The 16,826-nt window shown below is 42.8% G+C and overlaps 1 protein-coding gene across 4 annotated transcripts; it reads left to right on the top strand.

Annotated features, from left to right (window-relative positions):
- The first annotated feature begins 2,573 nt into the window (after positions 1 to 2,573).
- On the top strand, positions 2,574 to 16,622 carry MRPS21 (mitochondrial ribosomal protein S21). 4 transcript variants are annotated; one of them, XM_047847939.1, is made up of 3 exons: positions 2,574 to 2,578; positions 4,689 to 4,804; positions 15,838 to 16,622. In XM_047847939.1, exons 2-3 carry the CDS (start codon positions 4,722 to 4,724, stop codon positions 16,016 to 16,018), a joined length of 264 nt encoding a protein of 87 aa, XP_047703895.1. In that variant the 5' UTR covers positions 2,574 to 2,578; positions 4,689 to 4,721; the 3' UTR covers positions 16,019 to 16,622. The 4 variants fall into 4 exon arrangements, with proteins under 4 accessions (XP_047703895.1, XP_047703892.1, XP_047703893.1 ...); XM_047847936.1 differs by lacking the exon at positions 2,574 to 2,578 and adding an exon at positions 4,215 to 4,280; XM_047847937.1 differs by lacking the exon at positions 2,574 to 2,578 and adding an exon at positions 4,295 to 4,511.
- The last annotated feature ends 204 nt before the right edge of the window (positions 16,623 to 16,826 follow it).

Below are 16,826 nucleotides of genomic sequence, written 5' to 3'. Positions count from 1 at the left end.
ATCTTGTAACTTTGTTCTTGAATTATTTATTTATTTCTCCTACAAGTAATATTTATTCCTCCCACAAGTGGGATCAGTTCTCCCCCTTCTGGAAAACATCTTTTGAGTCTGCTTGTCCTCTTTCTCATATTTTCTTCATAACATTATAAGTTTATTTATTTATTTTTGACAGAGGAGCAGGAAGGGCAGACAAAGAGGGAGAGAGAAAATCCCGAACAGCCTCCATGCCCCAGCACAGAGCCCAATGTGGGGCTCAATCTCACGACCAGGAGATCGTGACCTGATCCAAAACCAAGAGTCAGATCCCCAATGGACTGAGCCACCCAGGCACCCCATTTTCTTCATATTTTTGACAGTCTAATCTTTCCAACTCCTGGGGCTCCTGGGTGGCTCAGTCGGTTATGCGTCTGGCTTCAGCTCAGGTCATGATCTCACGGTTGGTGGGTTCAAGCCCCGCATCAGGCTCTGTTCTGACAGCTCAGAGCTGGAGCCTGCTTCAGATTCTGTGTCTCCTTCTCTCCCTGCCTCTCCCCTGCTCGCACTTTTTCTCTCTCAAAAATAAATAACACTTCTAAAAAATTAATCTTTCCGACTCCTACCACTTACTCCTTAGCCCCCTACAGCTTAGCTACTACCACTCTGGTGCACCTTCCAGAGTCACTAATTATCTCACAGAATCAGGTATTCTAATGGAGCTTCCATCAAATCAATAGCTAGATCCAGGATCCTTTACAAAGGCTATGTGCTTCCTGCTCCTGTAGCATTTGACACTCTTGATGCTGCCTACTGAAACTCTCCTCCCTTGGGTTCCATGACAGCACACTATCCTAATTCTCTTACCTACCTGGCAGCAACTTCTATATCTCTTAATGGCCCCACCTCTGCCCACTCTAGAATGTGGGTGTGCACTCAGGCTCAGTCCTTGATTCTTTTCTCTGACTACATACTTTCACAAAAAGGTTTCATCTTTCATGGCTTTTAATTATTGCCTCAACTTTGAAGACTCCTGAAGCCCTATCTCTAGTCCCAGTATTTCCCACAGAAGACATTGAACGTCTACATTTCTGCTGAACAGTTCTGTTTACATGTTACTAACACCTAAATATTATTGAAAATTTCCGCATTTTAGAACCAACAGGTATCACTCAAACCCCTCACTTTTTAGACAAGGAAACTTAGGTGGCTTGTACAAGACAACACAGCGTGTGGTACAGAATTCTGAGTTTCCAGTGTGGTGCTTTTTCCAGTGGTCCCCAATCAAAATACTTTCTTTCCTTTGAAGATGTCCTGTTCTGCCTTTTTATACTCGTCTTCTTTTGTAAGTGCTATCTATGCTACCAACATTTCTCTAGATAACTAAACTCAAAACTTGGTGCCAGTCAACATATTCTTTTTTAAAAATATTTTTTTATTTTGACAGAGAAAGAGTGAAAGTGTGAGTGGGGTAGGGGCAGAGAGAGGGAGAGAGAATCTGACTGCACCCCAACATGGGCTGGGAACCCAACCCTGAGATCATGACCTGAGGCAAAATCAAGAGTCAGACACTTAACCAAATGAGCCACCCAGGTGGCCCATGGTCAAATCTTTTTATTCTGCATTTGGAATGTCTTTTTTTTTTTTAAGTTTATTTATTTATTTTGAGAGAGAGAGCACGCATGCACATGCAGGCACCCAAAGGGGGAGAGGGCAGAGAGGGAGAATCCCAAGCAGGCTTTGGGCTGTCAGCACAGAGCCTGACGCTAGGCTTGAAATTAGGAACCATGAGATAATGACCTGAGCTGAAATCAAGAGTCAGACACTTAACTAACTAAACCACCCAGGCGCCCCTTGGAATGTCTCTTAAAATCTATTTTTTCCTATCCATTTCATTGCCACATCTTTGGCCTAAACTTTAACTATAGCAATAGTTTCTCTTACCTCTAATCCCTTCTCACTGATAACCAGAATACTTTTACAGAACAATGTCTTGAATGTTATATCCTATTTGAATCCTTCAATGGCTCCTCAGTGCTTGGAGAAGAAAGTTCAAAGCCTTTAGCCAAAGCCTTTTTTTCTCCTTCTCCCCTAATTGATCCCTTTGCTCACTTTTTTATTTGTCCTTGAACACTTTAAGACTTTTTAGCTCTAAACTCTAATTCATGCTGTTTACCTTGCCTGGCCTTTTCCTGCTCCTGTTAACTAAACCCTTCCATTCTTTCAGTGACCAACTCAAGTCCTTCTCCCAACAATTCTCTCCAATAAACAATGATATACAGGCTGTCTTTGGCCCTTTACTCCATCAAATGAGATCATGCACTTAAAGTGCCTGTACAAGGTTTGGTATATAGCAGACTTTCAAAAATGTTATGTTCCCTCTTTATTTCAAAAATAATTTTATATTTTATCCCATTTGATTCCCATGACAAATTTTGTGTGATTGAGGACAGATATTAGCACAGATGAGGAAAGAGACTGAGCATTTAAGAGTCGGGGCACCTGGGTGACTCAGTTGGTTAAGCGTCCGACTCTTGATTTTGGGCATGGTCTAATGGTTTCTTGGGTTTGAGCCCTGTGCCAGGCTCTGCACTGACAGTGTGGAGTCTGCTTGGGATTCTCTCTCTCCCTCTTTCTGTGCCCCTCCCCTGCTCACACTGTCTCTGTCTCTCTCAAAATAAATAAGCTTAAAAAAAAAGGCGTCAGCAAGGGTCAATCAGATAGCAAATATTTTAGGCTCTGTTCCAACACCCAAGTCTGCCACTGTAACCCAAAGCAGCCATATCTAATATGTAAACTAATGGGCACAACTGTGTTCCAATAAAGCTTTGCTTAACAAAAATAAGTGGAACTGGATTGACCTGTAGGCAATAAATTGGAGACTAATGGTTTAAGTGACAGGACGTGTGAGTATCAGAGTTTGGATAGAAATCAGATCTCTTGACTTCTAAACCAGTGCTTTCCCATCATGTTATCCTGTTGCCTATATAATTTATTTTGCATTTAGTATATGCTGATGTTTTACTATTTAACTTTCACGTCTACCATACTGTGTTCTGGGGGTCCAAGAGGCACTGGAATGGTATCAAAAACATCTAACAAAGAGTAGACATTTAATAAAAGTTTGTTAATAAGCATAGTGATGTTCCAGTCTAGCATTAGTTTGGTACTTTGAACCTGGCTTAGTTTGAGGCTTTTGTTTTTTGTGAGTTCTATTAGTGTAACTGATGAGGATGCAACTGTGTGTGTGCTGGTGCACGCCTGTGCATGTTAGGGGAAGTATGCAAAAAAACAGTATTACACAAGTACCTGCTTGTGTACCTTTCTTCTTTCGAGCCTTTCCCTACTGTTTTCCAGTAGCTCCTAGATCTGAATTTATATGAATAACCGCAAATAGAAATGTAGAAGTAACAGAGACAAATAAAATAAAAGCGGTTTCCACAGTGAAGAAGAAATAAAGCAGATGTTTCTACTAGGTCTCCCTAAGAGGCAAAGGGATAGAAGTCGACATAAAAAGAGTCTTCAGTTCAGGGCACTTGGCCGGCTCAGTCCGTGGAACATGTGACTCTTGATCTGGGGGTTGTGGGTTCCAACCCCAAGCTAGGTGTGGAGATTGCTTAAGAACAAAATCTTAAAAAGAAAAGGAGGGGGAGGGGGAGGGGGCTTTGATTCTAAAACCTGCAGCTAAAACCTGCAGGTGTTTCCTTATTTCGTAATTTCACTTTATTTCGTGAAATGCCTGGGCAGATGATTTCATAGGCAACTCGTGGTTTGTTCATTTATTTTCCTTCGTTTTTAAGCAGATGAGGGGTTTGAAGCTGTTTTTCCCGAAGGGCAGATCTCAAAGAATCTGTGTCCTTTGAGAAAACAGGAAGCGTATTCAGGAAGCTTTGCTTATTTCTCTCATTTTTCTTCCAGAAAAAGAAATCTGGAAATATCTGTTACAGATTTGATAGGATTTAGGGGTACGGAATCGCGCTGACCTCAGACATGGAGGGAGGAGAAGGCGAGGAACCAGTTTTGGGCGGACTTTAAGGCAACGAATATTTTGCTTTGTCCGGTGTGGCGTCCGGAGTGGAGGCGTTGGGAGTCCGGCAGGAGGCGTGAGGGGGCGTGGAGAATCCGTCGACTCAGGCTGGAAGCAATATTGCCATGGTTTCCACACAGGTGTTTTCTTCTACCTCCCCTCCTCACCCCCCCCCCCCCCCCCCGCCTCCAGCTAACTTCTTCGCGCGGCGCAGGAGATTACGTATTTCCGCTTCCGGCCGCGAGCCAGGTTCCTGGAGGCTGGTTCCGGAGGGCGTGGGGTGAGGAACCGGGGCTGGCAGTGGGGAAAGTAGGGCGGGTGTGGCGGGAAGGGAGGCTTGCGCGTGGTTGCCCCTCTTCATAAAGACCGAGAAAGATTCCGTTCCCAGCCCTCAGCCCCAACACTCCTGGGAACGTGAACGATAACGGAGCACGCTGTGGCGCCTCCCCGTCCTCCTGTGCCACGACTACTCCGTGGTGCCCCCCTGCTGCCACCTCTTCCGTAGGCTAGGGTGTGTATTGCCACAGAGAACTAGGCAGGCTTTATAACGATTCACGTATACTCTCTAAGATATGAGGACGTTGCTTTTCCAGATCCTGAGTAAGCCACTCGATAGAGCGGGCATTCTGTGTTTTTGTTGTTTTAACCTGGTCTCTAATTTCCTCCCCCTTTCAACACTGTCCTTTAGATCCTGCAGAGTGAGGATTTAAACCCCAAGGTGATGGCAAAACATCTGAAGTTCATTGCCAGGACTGTGATGGTACAGGAAGGAAATGTGGAAGGTGCATACAGGACCCTAAACAGGTAACCAGAATCGTGCCTAGACCAGCTGTCTTGGGAAGTGCGGTGGTTATTCTCTCCCTTTTCAGCCCTTTAGTTTTTTTTATCTTAAAGATGAAGTTTCTCCCAAAACCTGTCTGAATTTTGTTTATACACAGCCTGAATTCTCTCCCCAAGACTTAAGGAACCCAAAGGGAAAACCAAGTTATAACGTGGTTGGGAAGCAGGAATGTAGTGCATGATAAATAGAAAGCCGAGAGAGGGATTGGCAGAGGACAAGGCTAATGGAAAGATAAATTCAGATTTGGGATCTTGGAGAAGCAAGCAAGAGATGTAAAAGTATAACAGGTTTAGAGGAAGGTTACAGCATAAGCAAAAACATACAAGTGGAAATGAACTGGGTGTAGAGGAGCTGTATTGATTGGTTCTGAATGCTACATCACGAGATTTAGAATGGCTGTAATAAAGAATGTCTTACTATCATACTTAGGCCAATAGTTCTTTAGTCTTACCTTGCCACTGGTTGTAAGTCTTTTGATTTTCTGGCTTGCTTCATCATTTTCTCTCCCCAGTGTAAAACAGTTTGGAGAAACAAATGCTTGTTGAGTTGAATTATCAAAGAATTGTATGGGGGAGCCTGGGTGGCTCAGTCAATTAGGGATCTGACTCTTGGTTTCGGCTCAGGTCATGATCTCACGGTTTATGGGTTTGAGCCCCAAGTCAGGCTCCTAACTGACAGTGTGAAGCCTGCTTGGGATTCTCTCTCACCCACCCCCTGCCCTTCCCCTGCTCACACACACTCAAAATAAACAAATCAACTTAAAAACTAAGTAAATCAAGTAAGTTAAGAATTGTAGGAAAGAGATATTAAGAGATTATATGAGTTGGGCTTCCACCTTAAAGCCAATAAGGTGGTAGCTTTATTTCACAAGTAAGGGAAGCTTAGGACATTTAAATTACGTTTCTTGAATCACACAATTACTGAATGGAAGAGAGGAGTGCAAAACACACCTTTCGAGTGAGGTGCTCATTGCTTTATGTCACTAGATTGTTTACTACTTCCTCTGGAAAAATAAACACCTGTTGTATTAATTTTCGAGTTAAGAATCTTTATTTGATTGGGTTTATTAGTGGGGTTCTTGGGGACTGAGAGGGTAAATGAAAGATGATCTAGTTCTTAGCAGAGTTTTAGGTGTGGGTGGTTGGATGGCAGAAGACCATAATAAATGAGGACCAAGATGCTGTCAGAAGCTGTGTAATCAAGAAGTTGCAGGCTTAAGATGGATTGTGTGTCTTTTAAAAGGATCTGGTCTTAGGTCTCAGCCCCATTACTTCATTCTGTGTTTGTGCATACCAATCCTGTCCTTGGGTGGAAGCTGTTTCCTAAAGATATTCCATTAAGTACTGGATAGTAAGATACACTATATTATTTTTTTCTGTGGCTGCTCATTCCCAGCTCTTTCCTATTTCAGACCCAGTGGCATGTCTGTGAGTGGGTTGAGATGTCTAATGACCTTATATATAGACCTTACATATCTCTGCCTTTATATTAGAAGCACAAAATAAATGTCTTTACAGACTCAGTAGTGAATTAGCTAGTGAGATGAAATGCTGAATTTGGGAAGAGTCTTACAGATTCCTTCACCCTTTTTCTGACCTTTCTCTGTAAGTCTTTAATTTATTTTGGTAGATTTAGTTGGGTGTGTTAGCCAGGGTGATTGAGATGTTTGTATTATTGAAGGATGTCAAAGGGCAGCTGTTATTTGATGATGAAACAAATTTCCAAAGGCTCAGCTTTAGCTCTCCTAACCTCCCCTGTTCCTAAAGTGCAAATAACACAAAAGCAAAAATTTGATTTTTTTTAAAGAAATTAGCTGCTTTGGGGCTGTCTGGGTGGCTCAGTCAGTTAAGCCTCCAACTCTTGATGATTGAGCCCCGCCTTGGGCTCTGTGGTGACAGCACCCTGTCACCTCCCTGCTTACTCTCATACATACTCTCTCTCTTAAAATAAATAAATAAAACATAGGTAGGCATTATGTGTTTGCTATTATAATTGGAAGTCATTGTAAGGAAATTTTTACCCTTTTGGTTTTGCTTTTTGGTGATTTGTTTATTTATTTTGAATGATTGAGAGTTTGCTTTAGGAATCTGTTTTCACATCCCTGTTTCCCTTTTTTTTCCTCTCTCCCTTTTTTTAAAAAATATTTACTTGAGAAGGAGAGAGAGAGGGAGACATAGTATGAGTAGGCGAGGGGCAGAGAGAGGAAGACACAGAATCTGAAGCAGGCTCCAGTGTCTGAGCTGTCAGCACAGAGCCTGATGTGGGGCTCGAGCTATGAACCATGAGATCATGATCTGAGCTAAAGCCCAGCGCTTAACCCCCTGAGCCACCCAGGCACCCCTCCCCATATTTCTTTTAAGATTCTCTTTTTGTAGGTGAATGGCAGTTCACACATACTTTTTTCCTGGGTGGAAGGTGCCAGGTTGGGGACACGTATTACAGTAGTGATTTTGTTTTTAAGGAATGTGTATATTTTTTAATGTTTATTTTTGAGAGAGAGAATGTGAGTAGGGGAGGGGCAGAGAGAGGAAAGACAGAAGATCCAAAGCAGGCTCCACATTGACAACAGTGAGCCTGATATGATGCTCGAACTCATGAACTGTGAGATCATGACCTGATCCAAAGTTGGAGGCTTCACCAGCTGAGTCACCCAGGCACCCCTACACTAGTGATTTTTATAGTCGTTGGGGAAGATACTTATTTTGTCAATTTGCATTCAGTCTTTGGGAAGCTACATTTCTATTCCTTTTAATCTTGGGGTGTTAGATATATATATGCCATAAATTGTATTTTAGCTTTGGGGAAAAAATGAACAAATATTTTGCTCTTAGAACAATTTTCTAGGCAAGGACTTTAAACATGAAAATGTGAGCCAGCTGGTTCTGGAGTATCCCAGTCTTCCTGTCAAACAGTATTTTTTGATGTAATTTTCTTTATTTTTCTCTGCTTTTTCCTAATCTCTCTGGCCACCTTTTCTGTATATCTGTCTTACATCCCAGGCTTCTCCTTATCTCTCAGCTTTCTGATGTTTCATAGTTTAAAAATTAGTCTCATGTTCTGTGGTCTAATTACAGCAGTAGGTAGGAAACCAAATGAGATGAGAGGGAGGTGGTTAAAACTTTGGCGTGTTTGGAGCACAAAGGTAGTCTTACAAAGGAAACGGCCTATGTGTCTGCCCAGTGAGACCGCCACAAAATGCTTGTTATATAATCAAGTGCCCTGGGATGAGGAGATGGAAAGTGGGGGTTGCTAGGAAGCCCTGCATGATTGGCTGGCCCCCAATGAAGGAAAGGCAAGCACACTGGAAGTATGCCCAGTTGACCCCTTTTATTCCTGGTAGGCCAGCTTCTGGGCCCATTGGGTCCTTGTGCATACATGTTACCCTGCCATAGGCTGGCTACACTGACATGTGAGTTTGCCACACCCAACTTCCCCAGCCCAGGCAGCTCAGCTACTTTTACATAATCTGATGAATTCCACTAAAATTGGCAGTTAATTTCTCCTTCAGTGTTAGTTTGCCAGGTGCCTGAACTCTAGCTGATCTGTTCACTCTAAAGCTTTTGATCTGCTAGTCCTTGAGCTACATTTGGAAGCAGAAGTAACACCCTCATTAGTAACACCCTTTCTATTTACTTCATGAGTTCTTTTTATTTATTTATTTTATTTTATTTATTTTTATTTTTTATTTATTTTTGATAGAGACAGAGCACAAGTCAGGGAGGGGTAGAGAGAGAAGGAGACACAGAATCTGAAGCAGGCTTCAGGCTCCGAGCTGTCAGCACAGAGCCCAATGCAGGGCTTGAACTCATGAATTGTCATGACTTGAGTCAAAGTTGGACATTCAACTGACTGAGCCACCCAGGTGACCTTTATTTACTTCATGAGTTCTACAAAACTCTTCCTGCATCCTTTTTTATTAAAAATGAGTTGAGATGCCTGGGTGGCTCAGTTGGTTAGGCATCCAACTTCAGCTCAGGTCATGATCTCGTGATTTGTGGGTTCAAGCCCCGTGTTGGGCTCTGTGCTGACAGCTCAGAGCCTGGAGCCTGCTTCAGATTCTGTGTCTCCCTCTCTCAGTCCCTTCCCTGCTCATACTCTGTCTCTCTCAAAAATAAACATTAAAAAATATTTTAAAAAAATGAGTAGATGCCTCTACTGTAGGGACTCTGGAGCTTTGGAAGGTAATCTGTGCTTTTTTTTTTTTTAATTTTTTTTTTAACGTTTACTTTTTATTTTTGAGACAGAGAGAGACAGAGCATGAACAGGGGAGGGTCAGAGAGAGAGGGAGACACAGAATCTGAAACAGGCTCCAGGCTCTGAGCTGTCAGCACAGAGCCTGACGCAGGGCTCGAACTCACGGACCGCGAGATCATGACCTGAACCGAAGTCGGACGCTTAACTGACTGAGCCACCCAGGCGCCCCAATCTGTGCTTTTTTAAGATAACTAGAAACGTCAGGGTAAGGGTTAGAGTAGTTAGAACCATCCAGGGAATACTGTTTGGCAATGGTGTTATCATTTTGTTGGGGACTACGATCTTTTCATCCTTTCCCTTCCTCCACTCTTAGATCCTTCTGTTCTTTTTTCTTATCTTGCTTTTTTGCCTGAGCACACAGGCATTTACTTGGAAAGGTGATCACTTCTGTTTCAAACCCTTGGAAACTCCAGTAGGTTACCTGAGTATGTGTCTAAACTCCCTCCTCCTTTTGCAGATTTCTTTCCTCCTCCTTTTAAACTGTCTTTTTCATTCCAATAGGATTTTCTTCCTAGTAAAGTCATATCCGGGGTCCCTGATTTTTTTAATCGTTTCTCCTCAAACACAGTCTCTGTGTCCTTTTTATAATTTATATCCAATCTTTTTATTTTCCCAGAGACTTTTTTCTGTTGTTTCTCTAATGTACTAGACTAGTCCAAAAAGTGGCCTTCATCAGACAGCAGTAAACAAGATCCGGATGGATGTCTGGGTCATCCCTTTCCCTCAGTGTGCCGTGTCTTCTTGGCTTCCGTTTTTTTACTCTGAGGAGCCCAGCCCAGCCCTTTCCTTCCTCAGGGTCTCCTTTGCCCATAGGCCCCACAATAATTTGTCTTCTGAACCTTGGTGGTTTTTGTTTGAGAAGCAGAATGCTACTATAGAACACTGCACTTAAGATCTAGATTCTATTTCTAGCTCCATTTTGTGACCTTGGGCAGGTCAGTCTCTCTGGACTTCTGTTTCCTGAAGATGACATTATCTGCTTAATTTTATAGGATTGTATTAGGATCATGGATGTGAAAATGCTGTCTAAACTCTCATGTTACATCTTAGGAAAGGTAATATTATTGAGGCTTTCTGAGCTATTATAAAGGTGCTTAATCCCTTGAGCTACGGACATTTATCAGTCACCTAGAGGATTCTTTTTTTTTTTTTAAGTTTATTCTGAGAGAGCGCGAGAGAACACGCACAGGTGTGGGGCACAGGCAGAGAGAGGGGGAGAGAGAATCCCAAGCAGTCTTTGCATTCTCAGCACCGAGTCCCACGTGGGGCTCAAATTCAACGAACCGTGAGATCATGACTGAGCTGAAATCAAGAGTTAGACTTTTTTTTTTTTTAATTTTTTTTTTCAACGTTTATTTATTTTTGGGACAGAGAGAGACAGAGCATGAACGGGCGAGGGGCAGAGAGAGAGGGAGACACAGAATTGGAAACAGGCTCCAGGCTCTGAGCCATGAGCCCAGAGCCTGACGCGGGGCTCGAACTCACGGACCGCGAGATCATGACCTGACTGAAGTCGGACGCTTAACCGACTGCGCCACCCAGGCGCCCCAAGAGTTAGACATTTAACTGACTGAGCCACCCAGGCTCCTCTAGAGGATTCATTTTTATCATACATTTACTGATAATACACTCTTTGCTAAGCATTATGTTAAATACAAAAATGTGTAAATTCATTTTAAAAAATGAATAAATTCATTTGCAAAAATAAATAAATACAAAAATAAATAATCTCTAACATTAGAAAGCACAAACTCCAATAAGGGAGATTTTAAAAATTAAAAAGAAAATGGGCGCCTAGTGGCTCAGTTGGTTAAGCGTCTGACTTCGGCTCGGGTCACAATCTCACAGTTCGTGAATTCGAGCCCCATGTCGGGCTCTGCACTGGCAGTGTGGATCCTGTCTCCCTCTCTCTCTGCCCCTCCCCCTTCTCGCACTCTGTCTCTGTCAAAAATAAATAAATAAACCTTTTTTTTTTTTTTTCTTTTTTTTTTTTTTTTTTTAGTTAAAAGGGGCACCTGGGTAGGTCAGTTGGTTAAGCATCCGACTTAAGCTCAGGTCGTAATCTCACAGCTTGTGAGTTTGAGCCCCGCATTAGGCTGTGTGCTGACAGCCTGCAGCCTGGTTCAGATTCTGTGTCTCCCTCTCTCTCTCTGCCCCTCCCCTGCTCATGATCTGTATCTCTCTCTCTCTCAAAAATAAACATTAATTTTTTAATTTTATTTATTTATTTTTTTTAGTTAAAAAGACGGGGTGCTTGGCTGGCTCAGTTGGAGGAGCATGTGACTCTTGATCTCAGGGCTGTGAGTTCAAACCCCACATTGGGTGTAGAGATTACTTGATAACAAATTTTTTTAAAAACTTACAAAATAAGTAAAAATTGAAAAGATAGAACATGGTTAAATATGATATTGTCTGATCAGTGCTTTATAAGAGGCATTAACTGTGCTATGGCATTGGTTTTCCCTAGACCATTAGCAGCAACATCACCTGGGAACTTACTAGAAATGCAAATTCTTGGGCCCTACCCTAGACCTGTGGAGTCAGAAACTAAAGGTGACACAGCAATTTGTTTAAGTGTTCCATGTGATTGCTGCATGCTAAAGTTTGAGGACCACTGTGCTTTGGGAACGGAGGGAAGAAGTGATCACACTCTACTGTAATTCTTGTATAATTGTCCTCTCTACTATACAGCAGGGGGAGGGAACCATATTTAGGTTTGTTTTCTACAGCATTTAACACAATATCTGGTACCGATTTGGGATTCCATGAAAACTTAATTGATTAAATGACCAGTTAGATGCTTATTTCTGGAGTCCAGACACAAGATGATAAGGACAATAATTAGAGCTGTGGCCACAGGAAAGGAGAGAAGAGATCTAAGAACTATTTCAGGTTATAGAATTCATGGGATATGGTAACTGTGGATGTAGAAGTAAAAAAAAAAAAAGGCCTAGTCCAGGAACACACAGATTTTTAGCTTGAGTAACTGGTGATGTCATTAACACTATAGATTTTAGAAGACAGTAACTTTGGTCTGTGTAGGTTTTGAGGCAATTGGAAATAACAGTCTAGCTCTAAGGTGAGTTTGGGACTAGAGTTAAAGAGTCAACCGTGTCTGCATCAGTTCTCAGTTGAGGCTGAGAATCACCTGGCAGTGTTTCAGAACATTTCCAGTGCATAACCCCACTCTAGACCAATTAAATCAGAATCTCTAGGGGCACCTGGGTGGCTCAGTCATTTAAGCATCTGACCCTTGGTTTCGGCTCAGGTCATGATCTCATGGTTTGTGAGTTCAAGCCCCACATCGGGCTCTGTGCTGACAGTGCAGAGCCTGCTTGGGATTCTCTCTCTCCCTCTCTCTCTGCCCCTCCCCCGCTCACTTTCTCTGTCTCTCAAAATAAATAAAAATTAAAAAAAAAAATCTCTGAGGAATGGTGCCCAGGAATCAGTACTTTTTTTTTTTTTTTTTTCTGAAATTTATTGACAAATTGGTTTCCATACAACACCCAGTGCTCATCCCAAAAGGTGCCCTCCTCAATACCCATCACCCACCCTCTCCTCCCTCCCACCCCCCATCAACCCTCAGTTTGTTCTCAGTTTTTAACAGTCTCTTATGCTTTGGCTCTCTCCCATTCTAACCTCTTTTTTTTTTTTTCCTTCCCCTCCCCCATGGGTTCCTGTGAAGTTTCTCAGGATCCACATAAGAGTGAAACCATATGGTATCTGTCTTTCTCTGTATGGCTTATTTCACTTAGCTCAGTACTTTTTAAAAAACCTTCTAGAGGATGACTCCACTGTGCATTGGGGCTCACTGGTAAAGGTTAAGGAAGTCATGAAGAACCAGAAAGACAGAGGTTTTCAGTCAGAATCTGGAGGGATGCCAACATTTAAGAGTAAATTGAGGAAGAAAGGCAGCAAGGATATGGAGTCTTTTGGTCTTTGGTGCCCTACTTCTCCATTGTAAGATTCTAGTGTTGGATCCACATGATTTTTGGGCATAACTATGTTTCCAGTAGAACCTGAATTATCTGCTTCTCCGGTTTCTGGGAATTTGCAGCAATTCCCTTGCCTCACATTTCCCTATCACTAACAAACTGATCTATACAAATAAGATTTTCTAGTAGCCTATAAATCATTCTTTTTTTTTTTTTTAATTTTTTTTAATGTTTATTTATTTTTGAGAGAGAGGGAGACAAAGTGTGAACAGGGGAGGAGCAGAGAAAGGGAGACACAGAATCCGAAGCAGTCTCTGAGCTGTCAGCACAGAGCCTGATGTGGGGCTCAAACTCACAAACTGTGAGATCATGACCTGAGCCAAAGTCGGACGCTCAACCAACAGGCACCCAGGCGCCCTAAATCATTCTTAATATGAAACAACAGGAGCCTGGGAGAGGATCCCATAGGACACTGGTTCCCAAGTCTATTCACATTTGTAATTTACCCAAAGCTCACATCTTTTCAAGTTCATGTTCAATGTATTATTGTTATCTTGGGCTTTGTGGTATAACATAGCAGCAAAAAATAGGGTTTCCTGCTGGGCAGAAGTAGCTGGTGGTTTCTCTTATTTTGATTTCCTTTTTCCTCTATCCCCCTTCTTCCACTTAACCTCCTTATCTCCAATTGTGTTTGTGACTGACTTTTTACCTGTAGTAAAAGGCCAGGGTGAGCAGGAAGGGGGCCATGTAAACAGTGCCAGGAATGGAGGGCAGCAGCAGATGCCTCCAGACCTCCTGAGGACCAACTGGGGATGGGTTGAGAGGGAGCAACAAATTACAGATTGGAGCCACAGCTCTCAGGAGCCTGGGGATGGGTAGCTTATAGAAGCCTGATGTCTTTGTGGGAGAACAAAGAGGTGAGTTTGAGTTAGATATGTTTTACAACGTTTATTTATTTTTGGGACAGAGAGAGACAGAGCATGAACAGGGGAGGGGCAGGGAGAGAGGGAGACACAGAATTGGAAACAGGCTCCAGGCTCTGAGCCATGAGCCCAGAGCCTGACGCGGGGCTCGAACTCCCGGACCGCGAGATCGTGACCTGGCTGAAGTCGGACGCTTAACCGACTGCGCCACCCAGGCGCCCCGAGTTAGATATGTTTTAAATCCAACAAGAGGAGCTGCATTGCAAGGAATTGGGTGGGCAGGAGAAAACAGATGGAGCTCAACTTTATGGACCCTTAACGATTAATAAAACATAGTTTCTGCCTTCAGAGGCTGTCAGTCTAATGAGGGAGATGTCTGTATAAATAATAAAACGGCAGAATGAAATAACTGCTAAATAGGTATACAATAAAATAAATGATATTCTCTAAAAAGATGAGAAACCTTTTTGGAGAGGTGGCATGTAGGTTTGGCATGAAAAAGATGAGGGAAAATTTCACTCAGAAGGTTGGCAACTGGGGGTGCCTGGGTGGCTCAGTCAGTTAAGCATCTGACTTGGGCTCAGGTCATGATCTCACAGTCTGTGGGCTCAAGCCCCGCATCAGACTCTGTGCCGACAGCTTGGCGCCTGGAGCCTGTTTCACATTCTGTGTCTGTCTCTCTCTCTGCCCCTCCCCTACTCGTGCTCACTTTTCTCTTTCTCTCTATCAAAAATAAACATTGAAAGAAAGATTTAAGAAGGTTGGCAACTGGAAGTAGCGGTGGCATTCTAGGCTGAGAAAGCAGCTTGAGTAAAGACTTGGTATCAGCGTATTCAGGGAGTAGTCTGTAAAGTAGTGTGGTTAGAGCATGTGTAGGTGGAAAATGATGGGTGAAGCTGTTATTTAATGTTCCCATTTGTATCATTAGTGTATCATTGAGCCTCTTCTTTCCCCAAGTAGGCCCAGGGATATCTCAGGCCTCCAGACTTCAGCTGTATCAATCAGTTAATGCGATGGGATGGCTTTTGCAACTAAGGAACATGTAGGAATCACCCCCTGGTGATTTATTTTTTCCTACTACAAATGACTTATTCCATCTGAAGATTCTGAAATGATCCCTTGGTTGAAAATCACTGCCATAGAGAGCCACTCCTTTTTTTTTTTTTTTTTTTTTTGAGGTAATTTATTTTGAAAGAGAGAATGTGAGCGAGGAAGGGTCAGACAAGGAGAAAGAGAGAATCCCAAGCAAGGCTCTGCACTGTTAGCCCGCAGCAGGGTTTATTTATTTATTTATTTTAATTTTTTTTAACCTTTATTTATTTTTGAGACAGAGACAGAGCATGAATGGGAGAGGGGCAGAGAGAGAGGGAGACACAGAATCGGAAGCAGGCTCCAGGCTCTGAGCCATCAGCCCAGAGCCCAACGCGGGGCTCGAACTCACGGACCGCGAGATCGTGACCTGGCTGAAGTCGGACGCTTAACCGACTGAGCCACCCAGGCGCCCCGACACAGCAGGGTTTAAACTCACAAACCGTGAGGTCATGACCTGACCCGAAACCAGGAGTCTGATGCTTAACTCACTGAGCTACCCAGGCACTGTTCTTACAGGACTCTGTCACATCCCTTAGGTGTGCTGTGGTAGAAAAAAGATTGAAAACATAACCTTGACCATAAACTTCCCAAGAGCAAGGACTATGTAATTACTTTTTTATATCCCACAAATTCCTGTTTGGGGCCTCTGTAAGTAGGCAGTTAATGCTATATAACCACCATTTCACATAATTTTTATAGACACCAGTTGTTTGGCCAGTTGGCTTCTGGCCATATGTGAAATTCAGAAAGAATGAGCCCAAGTTTCTAACTTTACTGCCTGCCCTTACACAGAATTCTCACCATGGATGGGCTCATTGAGGACATTAAGCGACGGCGGTACTATGAAAAGCCTTGTCGCCGACGACAGAGGGAAAGCTATGAAACCTGCCGGCGGATCTACAACATGGAAATGGCTCGCAAGATCAACTTCTTGATGCGAAAGAATCGGGCAGACCCATGGCAAGGCTGCTGAGGCCTGTGGATTGTAGGCCCAGTATGAAAATCCCTCTCCAGCTGTCTCCTTCCTATCTCAAACCTCATTTTTTCTCCCCTTTTTTATAATAATAAACTCAATCACATATATGCAAGAAGGCCTGCATATACAGAAGTAATCCCGTAGTTACCAATGGACCTTCTCTTTTATTAAGTGAAAGAGAAACTGAGTCAAAAAGTAGTCTAGGAATAGAATGGTTATTACCAAGGGCTAGTGGGGGGTGGGGAATTACTGTTTAATGGGTACAGAGTTTCAGATGGGGATGGTGAAAAAGTTCCAGAGACAGATGTTGGTGATACACAACAATGTGAATATACTTAATGCACTTAAATGGTTAAAATGGCAAATTTTGTGTATGTTTAGCTATAATATTTAAGTAGTCTAGGAGAGGTGAGAAGCTTTTCTAAAATATAGCAGAATAGATCTATGATTTTTTTACCCGATTCTTACGAAATCCAAATCAAGACCTTATTATTGGAAAAGCACCTGTTACTCTTTACTGAACTGTCCCTCCCCACCAACTGTTAGATGAGAGGAAGCATGTATGTATTTGGAATAAATTTTGCTACTGAAATACCCATCAGCCAGACTAGAGTGCCAGAATCCTTGCCCAGAGGAATCCTTAAGATACATCTAACACTCCTGTTTCTGTCTTTCCCTTAGTTTTTCTAAAGGAGAATAGTGGAGAAGAATTAAAGCAGTAGGTGGATGGTAGAAAAGAGGGAATGGGAGAGTATTAAGAGATTAAGGGTGGGGCGCCTGGGTGGCGCAGTCGGTTAAGCGTCAG

This window comes from Prionailurus viverrinus, unplaced genomic scaffold (genome assembly GCF_022837055.1).
Source record: "Prionailurus viverrinus isolate Anna unplaced genomic scaffold, UM_Priviv_1.0 scaffold_50, whole genome shotgun sequence".
Lineage (NCBI taxonomy): Eukaryota > Metazoa > Chordata > Mammalia > Carnivora > Felidae > Prionailurus > Prionailurus viverrinus.
The sequence above is the reverse complement of the archived record's forward strand: the minus strand, read 5'-3'. Positions and strand labels throughout refer to the sequence as shown.

Coding starts and splice junctions, on each gene's coding strand:
- MRPS21 (XM_047847939.1), top strand. CDS start 4,722: ATGGCAAAACATCTGAAGTTCATTGCCAGGACTGTGATGGTACAGGAA. Junction 4,805..15,837: donor GCATACAGGACCCTAAACAG/GTAACCAGAATC, acceptor GCCCTTACACAG/AATTCTCACCATGGATGGGC.